The sequence below is a fragment of the Meleagris gallopavo genome, chromosome 20 (genome assembly GCF_000146605.3).
Source record: "Meleagris gallopavo isolate NT-WF06-2002-E0010 breed Aviagen turkey brand Nicholas breeding stock chromosome 20, Turkey_5.1, whole genome shotgun sequence".
NCBI lineage: Eukaryota > Metazoa > Chordata > Aves > Galliformes > Phasianidae > Meleagris > Meleagris gallopavo.
The window spans coordinates 488,128-503,759 of record NC_015030.2 but is presented as its reverse complement, the minus strand read 5'-3'; the positions used below and the strand labels follow the sequence as shown (position 1 = coordinate 503,759).

At 42.6% G+C, this 15,632-nt stretch overlaps 1 protein-coding gene across 1 annotated transcript in view; it reads left to right on the top strand.

The window, feature by feature from the left end:
- The first annotated feature begins 6 nt into the window (after nucleotides 1-6).
- Nucleotides 7-15,632, top strand: part of LOC104913726 (myosin-7-like) — a 448,286-nt gene continuing 432,660 nt past the window's right edge. Inside the window, exons 1-8 of the mRNA XM_019621592.2 lie at nucleotides 7-156; nucleotides 4,219-4,246; nucleotides 4,348-4,459; nucleotides 4,545-4,637; nucleotides 5,127-5,190; nucleotides 5,278-5,376; nucleotides 5,482-5,585; nucleotides 5,675-5,813. Of these exons, the coding sequence (XP_019477137.1) occupies nucleotides 147-156; nucleotides 4,219-4,246; nucleotides 4,348-4,459; nucleotides 4,545-4,637; nucleotides 5,127-5,190; nucleotides 5,278-5,376; nucleotides 5,482-5,585; nucleotides 5,675-5,813 (649 nt within the window). The 5' untranslated portion in view covers nucleotides 7-146. The remainder of the gene's footprint in view (nucleotides 157-4,218; nucleotides 4,247-4,347; nucleotides 4,460-4,544; nucleotides 4,638-5,126; nucleotides 5,191-5,277; nucleotides 5,377-5,481; nucleotides 5,586-5,674; nucleotides 5,814-15,632) is intronic.

Genomic DNA, 15,632 nt, shown 5'->3' with positions numbered 1-15,632 from the left:
ACCTACTCGGGCCTCTTCTGTGTCACTGTCAACCCCTACAAGTGGCTGCCGGTGTACAACCCGGAGGTGGTGTTGGCCTACCGAGGCAAAAGCGCCAGGAGGCCCCTCCACACATCTTCTCCATCTCTGACAACGCCTATCAGTTCATGCTGACTGGTGAGAAAATTGCATTATCTTTATAGAAAGTTAATATTTGCTTTTTTAGAAAAAAAAATATATATATATCAGTCTGCATAGAAATCTAAACCTCACCATGATCTTTTAATGAACTGTTATTTTAATATTTGCTAATATGTTGCATGAAACACAGTTCTGTTGTAACTATTTATAGAAGTCTTATTAATAACATGCAAAAATGGGCACTGAAAAAGGTTACAGTAACAGTAATTAATAAGACATATTGGGTCAAATGAAACAAATCATTGAATGATAGAATGGTGTGGGTTGGAATGGACCTCAAGGATCAAGTTTCAACCCCCTTGTCTCAGGCAAGATTGCCAAATGCTAGATCATGTACTAGATTAGATTGCCAAGAGCCCCATCCAACCTGGCCTTGAACATCTTCAGGGACGAGGCATCCACAGCCTATCTGGGCTACGTGTTCCAGCACCTCACCACTCTCAGTAAAAGACTTCTCCCGGACATCTATTCTAAATCTTCCTTCCTTTATTTTAAAAGCATTCCTCCTCATCCTATCACTATCTACCTGTGTAAAAAGTTGATTCCCCTCATGTTTCTAAACTCTTTTGAAATATTGGAATGCTGCAACAAGGTCTCCCTGTAGCCTTCTCTTTTCCAGACTGAACAAGCCCAGTTCCTTCAGCCTGCCTTCATAGGAGAGGTGCTTCAGCCTTTGGATCATCTTTGTGGCCCTCCTTTGGACCCTCTCTGAAAGCTCTATGTCTCCTGTTTTGGGGGCCTTAGACACAGTACTTCAGATGGGTCCTCACAAGGGCAGAATAGAGGAGGTCAAATAGAGTCCCCTCCCTTGCCCTGCTGGCTGCCCCTCTTCTGATGGTACCCAGGATATCATTGGCCTTCCAGTCTGCAGGTGCACACTGCTGGCTCATGTTAAGTTTTTGATCAACCAGAACCTTAAGTCCTTCTCAGCAAGGCTACTTCCAAGGAATTATTCTCCCAGTTTGTCTACATATCTGGGATTATCTCACCTGAGTGCAGAACCTTGCATTTTGCTTAGTTGAATCTCATTAGTTCCACACGGGCCCAGATTTAGAGTTTATCAGGGTCCCTCTAGATGGCATCACTTCCTTCTGCTGAATCAATCACTCCACTTAACTTAGTGTCATCAACAAATTTCCTGAAGGTTCACATCTTGAGATGCACCCACAGTGTTCAAGAGTACCAGACTGAAGATGGACCCCTGGGGGATGCCATTCTTTATCGGCCTCCATCTGGACATAAATAGCCATTGACCACAAGCCTTTGGCTGTGACCTTCCAACCGATTCCTTATCCACTGAATAGTCCATCTTTCAAATCCCTCTCTCTCCAATTTAGAGATAAGAATATAGGGGACCATGTTAAAGGCCTTGCAGAAGTTCAGGTGGATGACATCAGATGCCTTCCCTTCATCCTCCAGTGCTGTCACTCTATCATAAAATGGCATCAGATTGGTCAGGCATGATCTTCCCTTGGTGAAGCTGTGCTGGTTATGTCAGATCACCTGCTCGTTCCTCATGTGCCTTCACACATCTTCCAGGAGAGCTGTTCCATGATCTTCCTGGGCACAGAGGTGAGGCTCACCAGCCTGTAGTTCCCCACGTCATCCTTCCTCCTTTTCTCAGAAATGGCAGTGATGTTTCCTTTTCTCCAGTCCCCAGGAACTTTGCCTGACAGCCACGACTTTTCAAATATGATGGAGAACAGCTCAGCAACCACATCAGCCAGCTCCTTTAGGACCCTGGCTTGCATGACATCCAGCCCCAGGGACTTGTCCAAATTCAGTCTCATGAGTTGGTCTGGGACTTGCTCTGCCCTTACAGTGGGGGGCAGTTCCCCACCTGGAGGCTCAGGTTCAGGGATGTGAGGTTCAGGGATGTGAGAATCCTGGCTGCCAGTGAAGGCAGCCAGCCTCAGGCTAAGAACTCATTGAGTACCTCAGCCTTCTCCATATCTGTTGCTATCAGTTCTCCTTTTTCATTTAGCAGAGGATCTTTCTGACCTGTCTGTTCTGTAGATGTGCCTGTGGAATCCCTGCTCGTTGTTAACATCCCTTGCCAAGTTCAGTTCCATCTGTGCCTTGGCTTTTCTGGTCCCATCTCTGCAAGTCCAGACAGCATCTCTGTATTCTTCCCAGGTGACATGCCCTTGCTTCCACTGTCGATACTTGCCCTTCTTTTCCCCCAGTTTGACCACCAGATACTTGCTCAGTCATGCTGGTTCTCTGCTTTCTTATTCTGAGGGATGGAGTGCTCTCAGAAAGGTGTCCTTAAAGAGTAGCCAGCTTTGTTCCACTCCTTTGTCTTCAAGGACTTCTTCCCATGAGATCTCAATTCCTTAAACAGCCTGAAGTCTGCTCTCCTGAAGTTTAGGATCCTGACTCCACTCTTTGCCAGGCCCATGTTCCTCAAGATCACAAACTCAACCAGGGCATGAGCACTGCAGCCCAGACTGCCTCCAGTCTTGGTATCTTTAACAGTCTCCTCTGCATTGGTGAGCATCACAGCCCTATTCATTATTTGGATCTCATTTGCTTGAAACATGACATAAAATATCAATAGAGTTCAGATGATTTAAATTTATCACTTAAAAATATATTGTAGCTTAAGTTCTTGGTATTTTATCTTCATAGTCAGGACATAGATTAAACACAGATTGAAAAAAGAAAATGGTCTGATTTCAGGTGTTACTCTGATATGTACAACTTGCTGAGAAAGAACAGGAGTCAGGATATCACAAAATTGCACTATCCAGAAAAAACAATAGAGATATTAATGTCAAATTAGTTATTGGCTAATACCTTTGTTGGATTTGTTTCTTCTCAGACTAGAAAGTTTCTTGACCAGAATGGACTAGTATCCTTGCAATGAAACTGCAGTTTTTCTGAAGAAAATAAAATCTTTGATGTTCCTGCATCCACAGTAGTTTCATAAGTATACAGAAAAATAGCTAAACATAATAATGTTGTCTGTTAAATAAACTACTTGAATACTGAAGAAAAATACAAAGATAATTTATATGTTTCTTCTCCTTTTCTACTTTCACTTTTTAGCATTAGAGCAAGTTCATGAAGGACAAGTAATTCAGCATTTTCTTTCATATATGCTTTATTCATTCTTCCTTGTCTTAGTCAGTGCCTTTAAAAACAGAGTTGCAAAGGCAGAAATAAACAAAGAATGAACAGAAAAAAATCTGAAACAAAAGACAACCAAAACAATATAGGAACTTTCTTCTCCACTTTGGAAATAATTAATGCCCTTGAATTCACCATTAAGAACAAAACAAACAAACAAACAAACAAACAAACAAAAAAAAGGAAAAAAGGCTGTTTAAACATTTCTAACTTTGATTAAGTCTCTACAATTTTAGAAACCAGAGTTACTGAGGACAGAATAATGAAATAAAAGTTTAGTACGAGGCAGTCAGAATTCTTTCAATGCATACATTTATTGTCTATAACCTCTTGTTATATAGAGAGGGAAGCTAATTAATCAGACTTCTATAATGATATTTTGCTAAAGGGAAGTTGAAAGAAACTGATCACAGATTCTTCCACTATTTGAAGACTCCCTGATGTATTAGCCTTTAGTTCTACTTCCTTAAACATTCAAAAAACACTCCAGAAATATATGATTAATCACTGTGGATTCTACAGGGAGTTGCTTCATATGAGCATTTCATTCCAGTGTCAATAATAATGACATCTCTGAGGAACATAATTCTCCAGACTTTCCAAAATGTAAAATTACATAAATTCTTCCAGCAATCTTCATGTCATATTTAGATTGATTAAGAATCAATCTGGATATCTTAAGAAGAGATATCCAGTTTCACTGCCCCAAGTGGGATTTTAAATGAATAGCTCAGGGGGAAAAAACAGTGTAGAAACCTAACATTTATCAACAGCAAGTATTTTCCTCACAGAAGCTGCCTGTATGTAATTCTCTCCAAAAATACTGCTTCTATTTATCTCACACTATGAGTTCCATCTTATTCAAGACCACCACCAACAGCTTTTTTATTTCTGCCTCTTTCACAGACCGCGAGAATCAGTCGATCCTGATCACGTAAGTACGCTCCCTGCTCGGGTCCCTGCGGGGCTGCCCTGTGCCCTGTGTGTACCTTCTCCCTGACCTCACGCTCTCTGCTTCTCTGTTTGGTTTGACAGCGGAGAATCCGGTGCAGGGAAGACTGTGAACACAAAACGTGTCATCCAGTATTTTGCAACAATTGCAGCCAGCGGAGATAAGAAGAAGGAGGAGCAGTCTGGCAAAATGCAGGTAAGTTAGGTAAAATAGATAGAACACTTGATCTATAATTGCCCTTGCAACTAAACAATATTAATGAATAATTACCATCCTGTAGGGAACACTTGAGGATCAAATCATCAGCGCCAACCCGCTGCTGGAGGCCTTTGGAAATGCCAAGACTGTGAGGAATGACAACTCCTCACGCTTTGTAAGTTGCAGCTTAGGACAAAAACTTTCACAGAATCACAGCATGGTTGAGGTGGGAAGGTATGTTTGGAGGTGATCTGCTCCAACTCCCTACTCAAGAGAGCATACCCAGAGCAGGCTGTCCTGCAGCACGTCCTGGCAGCTTTTGAAGATCTCTAAGGAAGGAGATTCCACAGACTCTGTGCAATCTGTGCCAGTGCTCAGCCATCAGCAGAGTAAAGATGGAACCTTTTGCGTTCCAAGTGTGTTTGTTTTTTTCTCCTACTGTGTTTTGCCCTATCAGTAGGCAAGACTGGAAAGAGCCTGACTCTGACCTGCTTGCACCCTCCCTTGAGGCATTTCTAGACATTGAAAAGATGCGTCTGACATTTCTCTGTCATTTCTGTGCCTTTCCCCACAGAAATGGTATTTCAGTCCTTTATTCTCCCTGTTTTATACAGGGGCAGTGAAATGCATCCAGGCTGAAATTGTTTTTTTTTCCCCTCAACAGGGTAAATTCATCAGAATCCACTTTGGGGCCACAGGAAAACTGGCTTCTGCTGACATTGAAACTTGTAAGAGATGCTCCTGGCCTGCTCCATTCCTTCCCAAATTCCCACCTCCGTGTCCTGTCTTGTACCTAACTCTCCCTTCCTTGACAGATCTGCTGGAGAAGTCCAGGGTCACTTTCCAGCTCCCGGCAGAGAGAAGCTACCACATCTTTTATCAGATCATGTCCAACAAGAAGCCAGAGCTAATAGGTAGGAAGGATCATTACATCTTTTTGGAGATGATCACCAAGCAACTGTTTCCTCTTCTGCTGTTCTGAAAATGTAAGCCTGTGTCTTTGCTATTCTTGCTTTCAGACATGCTCCTTATTACCACCAACCCATATGATTACCATTATGTGAGTCAAGGTGAGATTTCTGTTCCCAGCATTGATGACCAAGAAGAGCTTATGGCTACAGATGTGAGTAACACAGCACAAAGATACCTACATTCTATGCCTTGCAGGGTGGCTAACTAAAGACATATTTTACTTGACTATTTCCACTGCAGAGCGCCATTGACATCCTGGGCTTCACTGCTGATGAAAAGACTGCCATCTACAAGCTGACAGGGGCTGTCATGCACTATGGGAACTTGAAGTTCAAGCAGAAACAGCGAGAGGAGCAGGCAGAGCCAGATGGCACAGAAGGTATCACCCAATTCAGCGAGTAAAAATGCTGGAAAGCTTCTTTGTTCATTGTCTGTTTAACTGTATCCCTGATCACAAGAAATGCCATTCTTTTATCCAGTGGATGCTTCTCAAAAACACACTGCCTGAAAATGGGAACTTTAACAAAGGGTGTCTGTCAGAAAAACCTTCAAGCACTATAACTGTTTGTTGTTGTTGTTGTTGTTGCTGTTGTTGTTTTTCCAAAATCTGACCTGCATTTCTTGCTTTGCACAAAGTCTGTTTCCACAGAACAAGAGTGGGCTGCAATCATGCCTAATATGATATCAGAGGGCTTAGGAGTGGTTCTGGGAGCTTCCAGATTCAAGCTTTCCCTATTCATACAATGCCTGTTCTTGCTTTTAAAACAGGCGAGCATTAGCTTCCATAATCTTCACTCCTTCCCATAACTTATCACAGAATTATAAAGGTTGGAAGGGACCTCTGGAGATCATCTAGTCTAACCCTATGCTAAAGTATGTTCCCTATGTTAGCTTACACAAGAAAGCTTCCAGGCAGGTTTTGAATATCTCCAGAGGAGACTCCACCACCTCTCTGGGCAGCCTGTTCCAGTGCTCTGTAACCCTCAAAGTAATTTTTTTTTTTTCATGTAAATATGGAACTTCCAGTTTTGTCTGTGGCTTCTTGCTATGTTGCTGGACATCACTGCTTGACTCCCACTCAGTAGATATTTATAAGCACTGATAAAATCCCCTCCCAGTCTTCTCTTCTCCAGGTTGAGCCAGTCAGAGCAGACCAAAAACTTCCCATTTCTGAAAAATGAAGAGCAGATTTGCTCACACAAACCAAATTCTAGCCATTGGCCAATGTCGAATGCTCCCCTCTTTCTTACTTTCTCCCTTTCTAGTGGCTGATAAGGCTGCCTACCTCATGGGCCTGAACTCAGCTGAATTGCTCAAAGCCCTGTGTTATCCTCGAGTGAAGGTTGGGAATGAATTCGTGACCAAAGGTCAAACTGTGTCACAGGTATAATCTTAAGTATGAAACTATATGATCTGAAGAATAATGTGAATATTCTTCTTCTGCAATAGAAGGTAACCCCAGTTCTTTAATCTCTGTTCTAGGTGCACAATTCAGTTGGTGCTCTGGCAAAGGCTGTCTATGAGAAGATGTTCTTGTGGATGGTTATTCGCATCAACCAGCAGCTGGACACCAAGCAGCCCAGGCAGTACTTCATTGGTGTCCTGGACATTGCTGGCTTTGAGATCTTTGATGTAAGAAACAAAAGCTTGGCATCATAGTTATGAGAGGGGCCGAAAGAGATCTTGAGAACTCAGAAACACATTTCTTTTTAAGAAGATTCTGAAGTGTATGCTCCTAATCTGCTGTTTTTGAGATAACCATCTCTCTTCTCTATCACAGTAGAATGCTTAAATTACTTTATGTGCATACACTTTGACTCTAATATTGTCAACAGGTAGAAAAAAACACTGTTTTGACAGGCAAATTTAGACACCATTGACTGGGAAAAGATCTTAGATCTCACAGTCAGAGACGGATCTATGGTTAGAGCTCACACAGATGTGGACCAGGGATGTGAACAGTCTTGGAAGAGCCAACAAAAGGGAAATGCTGTGGGAAAACATACAGCATATTTCCTGTGTTGTGAATGCAATGGTGATACTAGGACTTCTGTGTCAAAACAAAGAAAACTCTAGATTCTTGATTTGAGGGCAGAGAAGTTCTGGTGTAGGATACTGAAGAAGCCTCCATTTTCCCAGAAGTCAGAGAGCTGACACATCTCCATGGTGCAGCAACTGAGGTTCCTGAAACATCTATCTTTGAATAGCACAGTAAAAAATAAATTTTACTTGTAGATAGATTTCAAAAGTAGTCCTAATAAAGCCCAGCAAGGACAGTACATTTTTTCTACAGTAGGAATCCTTTTAAGGAATTAGATGTTATTACTGTATTGCTAGGTTTGGTGGTTCAGTTGGGGAATTTCAAACAGAATCAGAAGTATACTAACACAACCCTGTGATCATTGTTGCATCTTTGAGAACCTGTGCACTTCTCTTTGCTTTAAACAGTTCAACAGCTTTGAGCAGCTGTGCATCAACTTCACCAATGAGAAATTGCAACAGTTCTTCAACCATCACATGTTCGTGCTGGAACAGGAGGAGTACAAGAAGGAAGGCATTGAATGGGAATTCATTGACTTTGGAATGGACCTGGCTGCCTGCATTGAGCTCATTGAAAAGGTACTTTTTACATCAAGTGTATGATGTATTCTGGAATTTTGTGATGTTTCTCAGTCAGATTCAGCTAGGAAAGAAATTGCAGCCGGACCACCAGTTTCAGTGAAACAAGACATTTTGTACTGGAGTTAATACTTTAGTGCAGTGCTGAGGAATTAGTACAGCTAAATGCAAATCTGTGTCACCAACCTCGCATCACTGTGTCTTCAAGCATGGAAAAGGTAGTCTAGACTCCCACCAACAGAATTCTTTAAAACATAACTAGAGTCAGTTTACATTTTCTTCTGAAGATGCAAAATCAAAACTCAACAGACGTTGTTTAGGAAATAAATATGGCATGCCCCAATTTTCCAAGACAATCTGCATCTTGTAGCTATTCTCCCAGTTTTATTTGTCTGCCACTTCTCCTGGTTTTACTGCCAATTTTAACCTGAAGTGGTGAGACATTCTTACCGGTTTAGAGAAAAGACTGCTGAAAGGTAAGGAAAGACAAGAGAATTCTTGACAAACTTAGCCTCTTATTCAGGCAGAGATGCTACCAGCAATACACAGGTACCTCTGAATCTCATAGCACATGCTTCACATTAAGGTGATCTTTCTCTGTTACTTCTTGTGCTATCTTCCAGCCCATGGGCATCTTCTCCATCCTGGAAGAGGAGTGCATGTTCCCCAAGGCAACTGACACCTCTTTCAAGAACAAGCTCTATGACCAGCATCTGGGCAAGTCCAACAACTTCCAGAAGCCCAAGCCTGCCAAAGGCAAGGCTGAGGCCCACTTCTCCTTAATACACTATGCTGGCACAGTGGACTACAACATCTCTGGCTGGCTTGAGAAGAACAAGGACCCCCTGAACGAAACTGTCATTGGGCTGTACCAGAAGTCATCTGTGAAGACACTGGCCTTACTGTTTGCCACCTATGGTGGAGAAGCTGGTAAGTTTTCCACAATCCATTTTTCCATATGTGCATACAGTTTGAAGCAGAATCTTAAAGGCAATGCTAAAGATTTCTGATCTTTTAATTTTTTTCGATTTTCAGAGGGTGGGGGCAAAAAGGGCGGCAAGAAGAAGGGTTCTTCTTTCCAGACAGTCTCCGCTCTCTTCCGCGTAAGTACCAAACTTACCTTTTTCATGGAAGGATAGCAAACTCATTCTGGATCTGAAGTGTGTGTTTCAGTTTTGGACGTTAATCTTATCATCCTTGCAGAATCAGAAAAAGGCCTTAGAAATGCCATGAAAGCTGTACCTCATTGTGTATCTGGTCTTCTTATTGCAGGAGACAGAATGATATGGTTCAGCCTCCTGAAACAATCTAGGCAACTGCCTTATTCCTTTTTCTCTAATTAGCTATTGATATTGCATCCTTGGCTGATTTATTGCAACTGTCTCCTTCAGTTTTGCTCTTATCTTTTCTGGATTCAATAGAAATTGCAAAAGGGTAAAGTTCACCTACTTAGATTGAGAATAAATAATCATAGAATCATAGAATCACCAAAGTTGGAAAAGACATCCAAGATCATCCATCCCAATCATCCACCAATATTTCCCCACTAAACCGTGTCCTTTAGTACACCATCTAAAAGTTTCTTGGACACTTACAGGACACTGACTCCACCACCTCCCTGGGCAGCCCATTCCAGTGCCTGACCACTGTTTCAGAGAAGAAATTTTACCTGATGTCCAACTTGAACCTCCCCTGAGTACAACTTGAGGCCATTCCATCTTGTCCTCTCATTAGTTACACAGGAGAAGAGGTTGACCCTCATCTCACCACAGCCTCCCTTCTGATAGCTGCAGAGAGCAATAATATCTCCCCCGAGCCTCCTCTTCTCCAGACTAAACAATCCCAGTTCCTTCAGCTGCTCCCCATAAGACTTGTGCTCCAGATCCCTCACAGCTTCACTGCCCTTCTCTGGATGCACTCCAGGGCCACAATTTCTTCCTAGTAGTGAGGGGTCCAAAACTGAAAACAGTATTCAAGCTGCAGCCTCACCGGGGGAAGATCACTTCCTGCTCCTGCTGGCTACACCGTTTCTGATACAAGTCAAGATGCCATTGGCCTTCTTGGCCACCTGGGCTTGCTGCTGGCTCACGTTCAGCCGAACATTGACCAATACCCCCAGGTCTTCTTCCTCTACACAGTCTGCCAGTCACTCTGTCCCAAGCTTGTATCGTTGCCTGGGTTGTTGTGGCCAGTGTGCAGGACCCGGCACTTGGTCTTGTTGAACTTCATCCTATTGGCCTCAACCTAGCAATCCAGCCTGCCCAAGATCCCTCTCTAGGGCCTTCCTACCCCCAGGCAGATTGATACTTCCTCCTGCCTTGGTGTCATCTGCAAACTCACTGAGGATGCACTCAATCTCCTTGCTGAGGTCATCAGTAAAGATATTAAAAAGGACAAGCCCCAGCACTGATGCCTGGGGGACACCTTTCATGGTCAGTCACCAGCTGGATTTAACTCCATTCACCACCACTCTCTGGCCTAGCCTTCCAGCCATTTCTTTACCCAGAAAAGAATGCATCTGTCCAGACCGCGGGCTGCCAGCTTCTGCAGAAGAATACTGTGGGAGACAGTGTCAAAGGCTTTGCTGAAGTCTAGGCAGACCACATCAACAGCCCTTCCCTCATCCATCAGACTAGACAGCTGGTCATGGAAGGAGATCAGGTTGGTCAAGCAGTACCTGCCTTTCATAAACCCATGCTGGCTGGGGCTGATCCCCTGGTTGTCCTGCACGTTTCTTGTGATCTCACTCAAGATTATCTATCTATATCTGAGTGAATAGGCCAAACTTCCTCAGCTTCTGTGCAGGCATCAGAGAATTTTCCCACACCTGTTTTAATATCACTGACAATTTTCAATACTGATAGCATAGAATAAAAGATAACAGATCTAGCACTAAAAACAAAATCTTAAGATTGTAAGATTCTATGAAAATGTTTAAATTTTGATGGAGATATTGAATTTTAAATTGTTCTCAAGTCAATGCATTTTGTGATCAGTTTTAAGTAATGTTTTCAATTTTGCTGAAGTTGAGATATTTAGGGATATTGATCTACTGCTAGCACAGTTCATTTATTTGAGCTTCACTTCCTAATTAAAAAAAAAAACAACTTATTTAGCTCTGAGAGGTGTTCTTAAGGGATCTGGATCAGGACTGGCACTATTTAATATCTTTACTAATAACAGTTAATGGGATTGAGTGCACTCTTAACAAGCCTGCAGATAACATCAAACTGATTGGTATAACTGACACAGTAGAAAGAAGGTATACCATCCAAAGGGACCTGGACAGGTGTGATATGTCGTGCCAAGAGAACCTCATGAAATTCAGTGACACCAAGTACAAGGTCCTGTGCCTGTGTGAAGATAATCTCAAGCATGAATACAGGTCGGGTGATGAGTGGATTGAGAGCAGCACTGCAGAGGAGGATTTGATGGAGGTGGATGAAAAACTGGGCATGATCCAGGAGATCCCATTTTCAACCCAGAAAGCCAGTCATAGCATGGACTACATCAAAAGAGATGTGGCCAGCAGGCTGAGGAAGATGATTGTCCCTCTCTACTCCACCACGGTGAGAAACCTTCTGCAGTGCTGCATCCAGGTCTGGGGACTCCAACATGAGAAGGTCATGGAACTGTTAGAATTGATCCAGAGGAGGGCCACAAAAAGGCTCAGTGGCATGAAACAACTGTTCTGGAAAGGCCAAGAGAGCTAGGTCTGTTGAGCCTAGCTTCAAGAAGAGAAGGCTCAGGGAGACTTTATTACAACTTTTTAATACTGAATGTTTATAAATCACATGGAGAGAGACTTTATACACAGGCATGTTGTAGACAAGAGGTAATGGTTTTAAACTAAAAGAAGGAAGAAATTCTTTATTATGGGTGTGGTGAGGCATTGGAACTGGTTACCAAGATAAGATGTTGATGCCCAGCCCTGGAATGTTCAAGATCAGAATGCATGGAAATTTGGGAAACCTGTTCTTGTGAGAGATGTCCTTGCCCACAGCAGGAGGTTAGAACTAGGCAGTCTTTAAGGTCTCTTCCAATACAAAACCATTCTATGTTTCTATTCTGTGAAATCTACTACCAAATCAAATTGTAGTCAGGCTTAGCCTGACAAAGCCAGGTGTCTGCAGTTTCCGAGTTTCCCTCTAGGAGCTCTGTAATATATTATAGGAAAGATAAGTCTCTATCCTGAAACATTCAGTTTGTTAAATCCACTATTAAGTGGATAACAATTAATAATAATTAATCTCATACATCCACAGGAGAATTTAAACAAGTTGATGGCTAACCTGAGAAGCACTCATCCCCATTTTGTACGCTGCATCATCCCAAATGAAACAAAAACACCTGGTAAGGAGATACAGTGGGTAAAATTTGAACTGCAGAAGCTCTTATGTTGAGTGTCAAACAGTGGGGAAATCACTAATTGTGGTGTTTGTTAGGTGCCATGGAACATGAGCTGGTGCTGCACCAGCTGCGATGCAATGGTGTGCTAGAAGGCATCAGAATTTGCAGGAAAGGATTCCCTAGCAGAGTCCTATATGCTGACTTCAAACAGAGGTAAGAGTGGTACCACTTGCTGTCCATTCAAACCAAAGTGAATAGCCTGGATATTGAAATGCACTTGAAACATACACGTTACACTGGTATTGAGCAGTAATATGTAAATGTTTCTCTGTCAGATCATGATGATATGACATTGCCGAGGATTAGGGTTACTTTGGACTCTGAACTAACAGTAAAAATATTCTCCGTATCCCATTCTCAAAGGTTGAATTGGCTTCCAGCATTAGACTAATTCAAAGAGACAGTCTGAGAAGACTATGGGGTTCAATTGTATTGGAGGTTTCAATAACTGGTATTTCTTCATATTTTGTTTTCTTCTACAGATACAGAGTGCTTAATGCGAGTGCTATCCCAGAGGGACAATTTATGGATAGCAAGAAGGCTTCTGAGAAGCTCCTTGGATCCATTGATGTGGACCACACCCAGTACAGATTTGGTCACACCAAGGTATGAACAAGTCTTGTGTTCAAAGAGAGAGCAATAAGAGCTGGTTGCTTCCTGAGGGTCAGAGAGTGCAGTGCAGTGCAATAACACAGCTGGCAGCTCAGGTGCCTCAGCCAAAAAAAGATCCAAGCGCACAGTACTTTGGCAAGGCAAGTGAAGAAGACCAACCAAGGACAGGTTCAACTAGGAGTCCAAATCATCTAGTAGGTTTGTGACAACAAGAAAGGTGTGAGGTGAAGCCAAAAACTCTTGTTTTAAAGATTGATTGTGGCCAGGTCTAGGTAGGATACCAGGGATCAGGCACTACTCAGTAATTTCCTGATCAACGAAACAGCTTTAACATTAAGTCAGGAAGAAGAGTTCACTGTGGTCCAGAGACAGGCAGAGGCATGGTTGAGGCAGTGGCTGAGTGGGAAACCAAAATTGTAACAAAATGGTTCAGGCAGTGACTGAAGGACTATGGCTGAGCTATCAAGAAGCTCCTAGGCACAATGGAAAAATTATGTGGGAAGAAAGCCAAGGTGAGGCTAGTCATTATCATTAATGTCTCCTTCTGAAAGCTGAAAGCCTGTTGTGTCTCTGTTATGGCTTACCTGATAGTTATCTGCTGCAACATTTTATTTTCAAGGTGTTCTTCAAAGCTGGACTGCTGGGACTCCTGGAGGAGATGAGAGACGATAAGCTGGCTGAAATAATCACTCGCACACAGGCCAGGTGCAGGGGCTTTCTGATGAGAGTGGAATACCGCAGAATGGTGGAAAGGAGGTACATATTATGCATATTTAATTTATTCTCATGGTGCTTGGTTAATTGAGTTTAAAATTTTCACACTCAAGATATGTAATAACTACATGAACTGTATTTTAGGGAGTCCATCTTCTGCATCCAGTACAACGTTCGTTCATTCATGAATGTCAAGCACTGGCCCTGGATGAAGCTGTTCTTCAAAATCAAACCCCTGCTGAAGAGCGCAGAGTCTGAGAAGGAGATGGCCACCATGAAGGAAGAGTTTGAGAAGACCAAGGAAGAGCTTGCAAAGTCTGAGGCAAAGAGGAAGGAGCTGGAGGAGAAAATGGTTGTCTTATTGCAGGAGAAAAATGATCTGCAGCTCCAAGTGCAGGCGGTGAATATCACTGCTTATTTGTCCCTTGGAAAAAGTGTTACAGAGGCAGACTGCTTTCTTCCTCCACACAGAGACTTGTAGGAAGATAACTAATTTACAATAGGAAAAGTTATCACACACTCAGAGTCACTGGACTGTTGATTAAATGGACAGTGGCAGAGGTGCCCCCTACCAGCCAGTGAAGTAACCTGGCAATGCCAAATCAGACTTGATGGCGCTTCTGTCCTAAGGACAGAGACTTGTAGAACCAATCAATTGTAAAAAGTAGCAGACAGATCTGTCTGAACTGGATAGGAAGAATTTCCATCAGTTCAGCCTTCAAAGCAGTGCTCTTATGCAATATTGTAAAAGCAACCATGAGAAGGACCCATTTTTCCTAATCACAAATACACCATAATGCCTAGATTGCCAGATATTTGACATTCAGCTATCAATCGGGAGTCAGTTTCTTCATTCCAAAAAACCCGCCAACTTCTCTAGTTCATTATTTTCACAAATGGAAAAGCCTAATTCCCCAAATATTATATTAAAACAAAACAAAACAAAACAGAAGCAATTGAATACTGTGTCTGTGAGAGAAAAAGACAACAAAACAGAACTTCAAAACATTATAACTCACAAAAAGCTGTGTCTCCCCATAGGAAGCAGATAGCCTGGCTGATGCTGAGGAAAGGTGTGATCAGCTCATCAAAACCAAAATCCAGCTGGAAGCCAAAATTAAGGAGGTGACAGAACGGGCTGAGGATGAGGAGGAAATTAATGCTGAACTGACAGCCAAGAAGAGGAAACTGGAGGATGAATGTTCAGAGCTGAAGAAAGATATAGATGACCTGGAGTTAACACTGGCGAAAGTTGAGAAGGAAAAGCATGCCACTGAAAACAAGGTGCACACAAGAGAAGTCACATAGTGTGTGAAGCTACTCTCAGAGTAGTGTCTACTACACCAGAACATGTTGGCTCCAGAAAAATTATGCATGGTCTCATCTAAACTGCAAAAGATGAAATAAACCTCATTGCAAAACACTGCAAAATGCAACTACCACTGCAACAGCAGGCAAGTTTTATACCATGTTTTAATGTTTCCTCCAATTCATAGGTGAAAAATCTCACAGAGGAGATGGCAGTCCTGGATGAGAACATTGCCAAGCTGACAAAGGAGAAGAAAGCCCTCCAAGAGGCCCATCAGCAGACACTGGATGACCTGCAGGTAGAGGAAGACAAAGTCAATACGCTGACCAAAGCTAAAACCAAGCTGGAGCAGCAAGTGGACGATGTAAGAACAAAAGCACAGGGCTATTATGGGACTGTTGTGGAGATAAACATGGCTGGCAGAGCACTAATGATCTCATTCTGTTTAGCTGGAAGGGTCCCTGGAACAAGAGAAGAAGCTGCGCATGGACCTTGAGAGAGCAAAGAGGAAACTTGAAGGAGACCTGAAGTTGG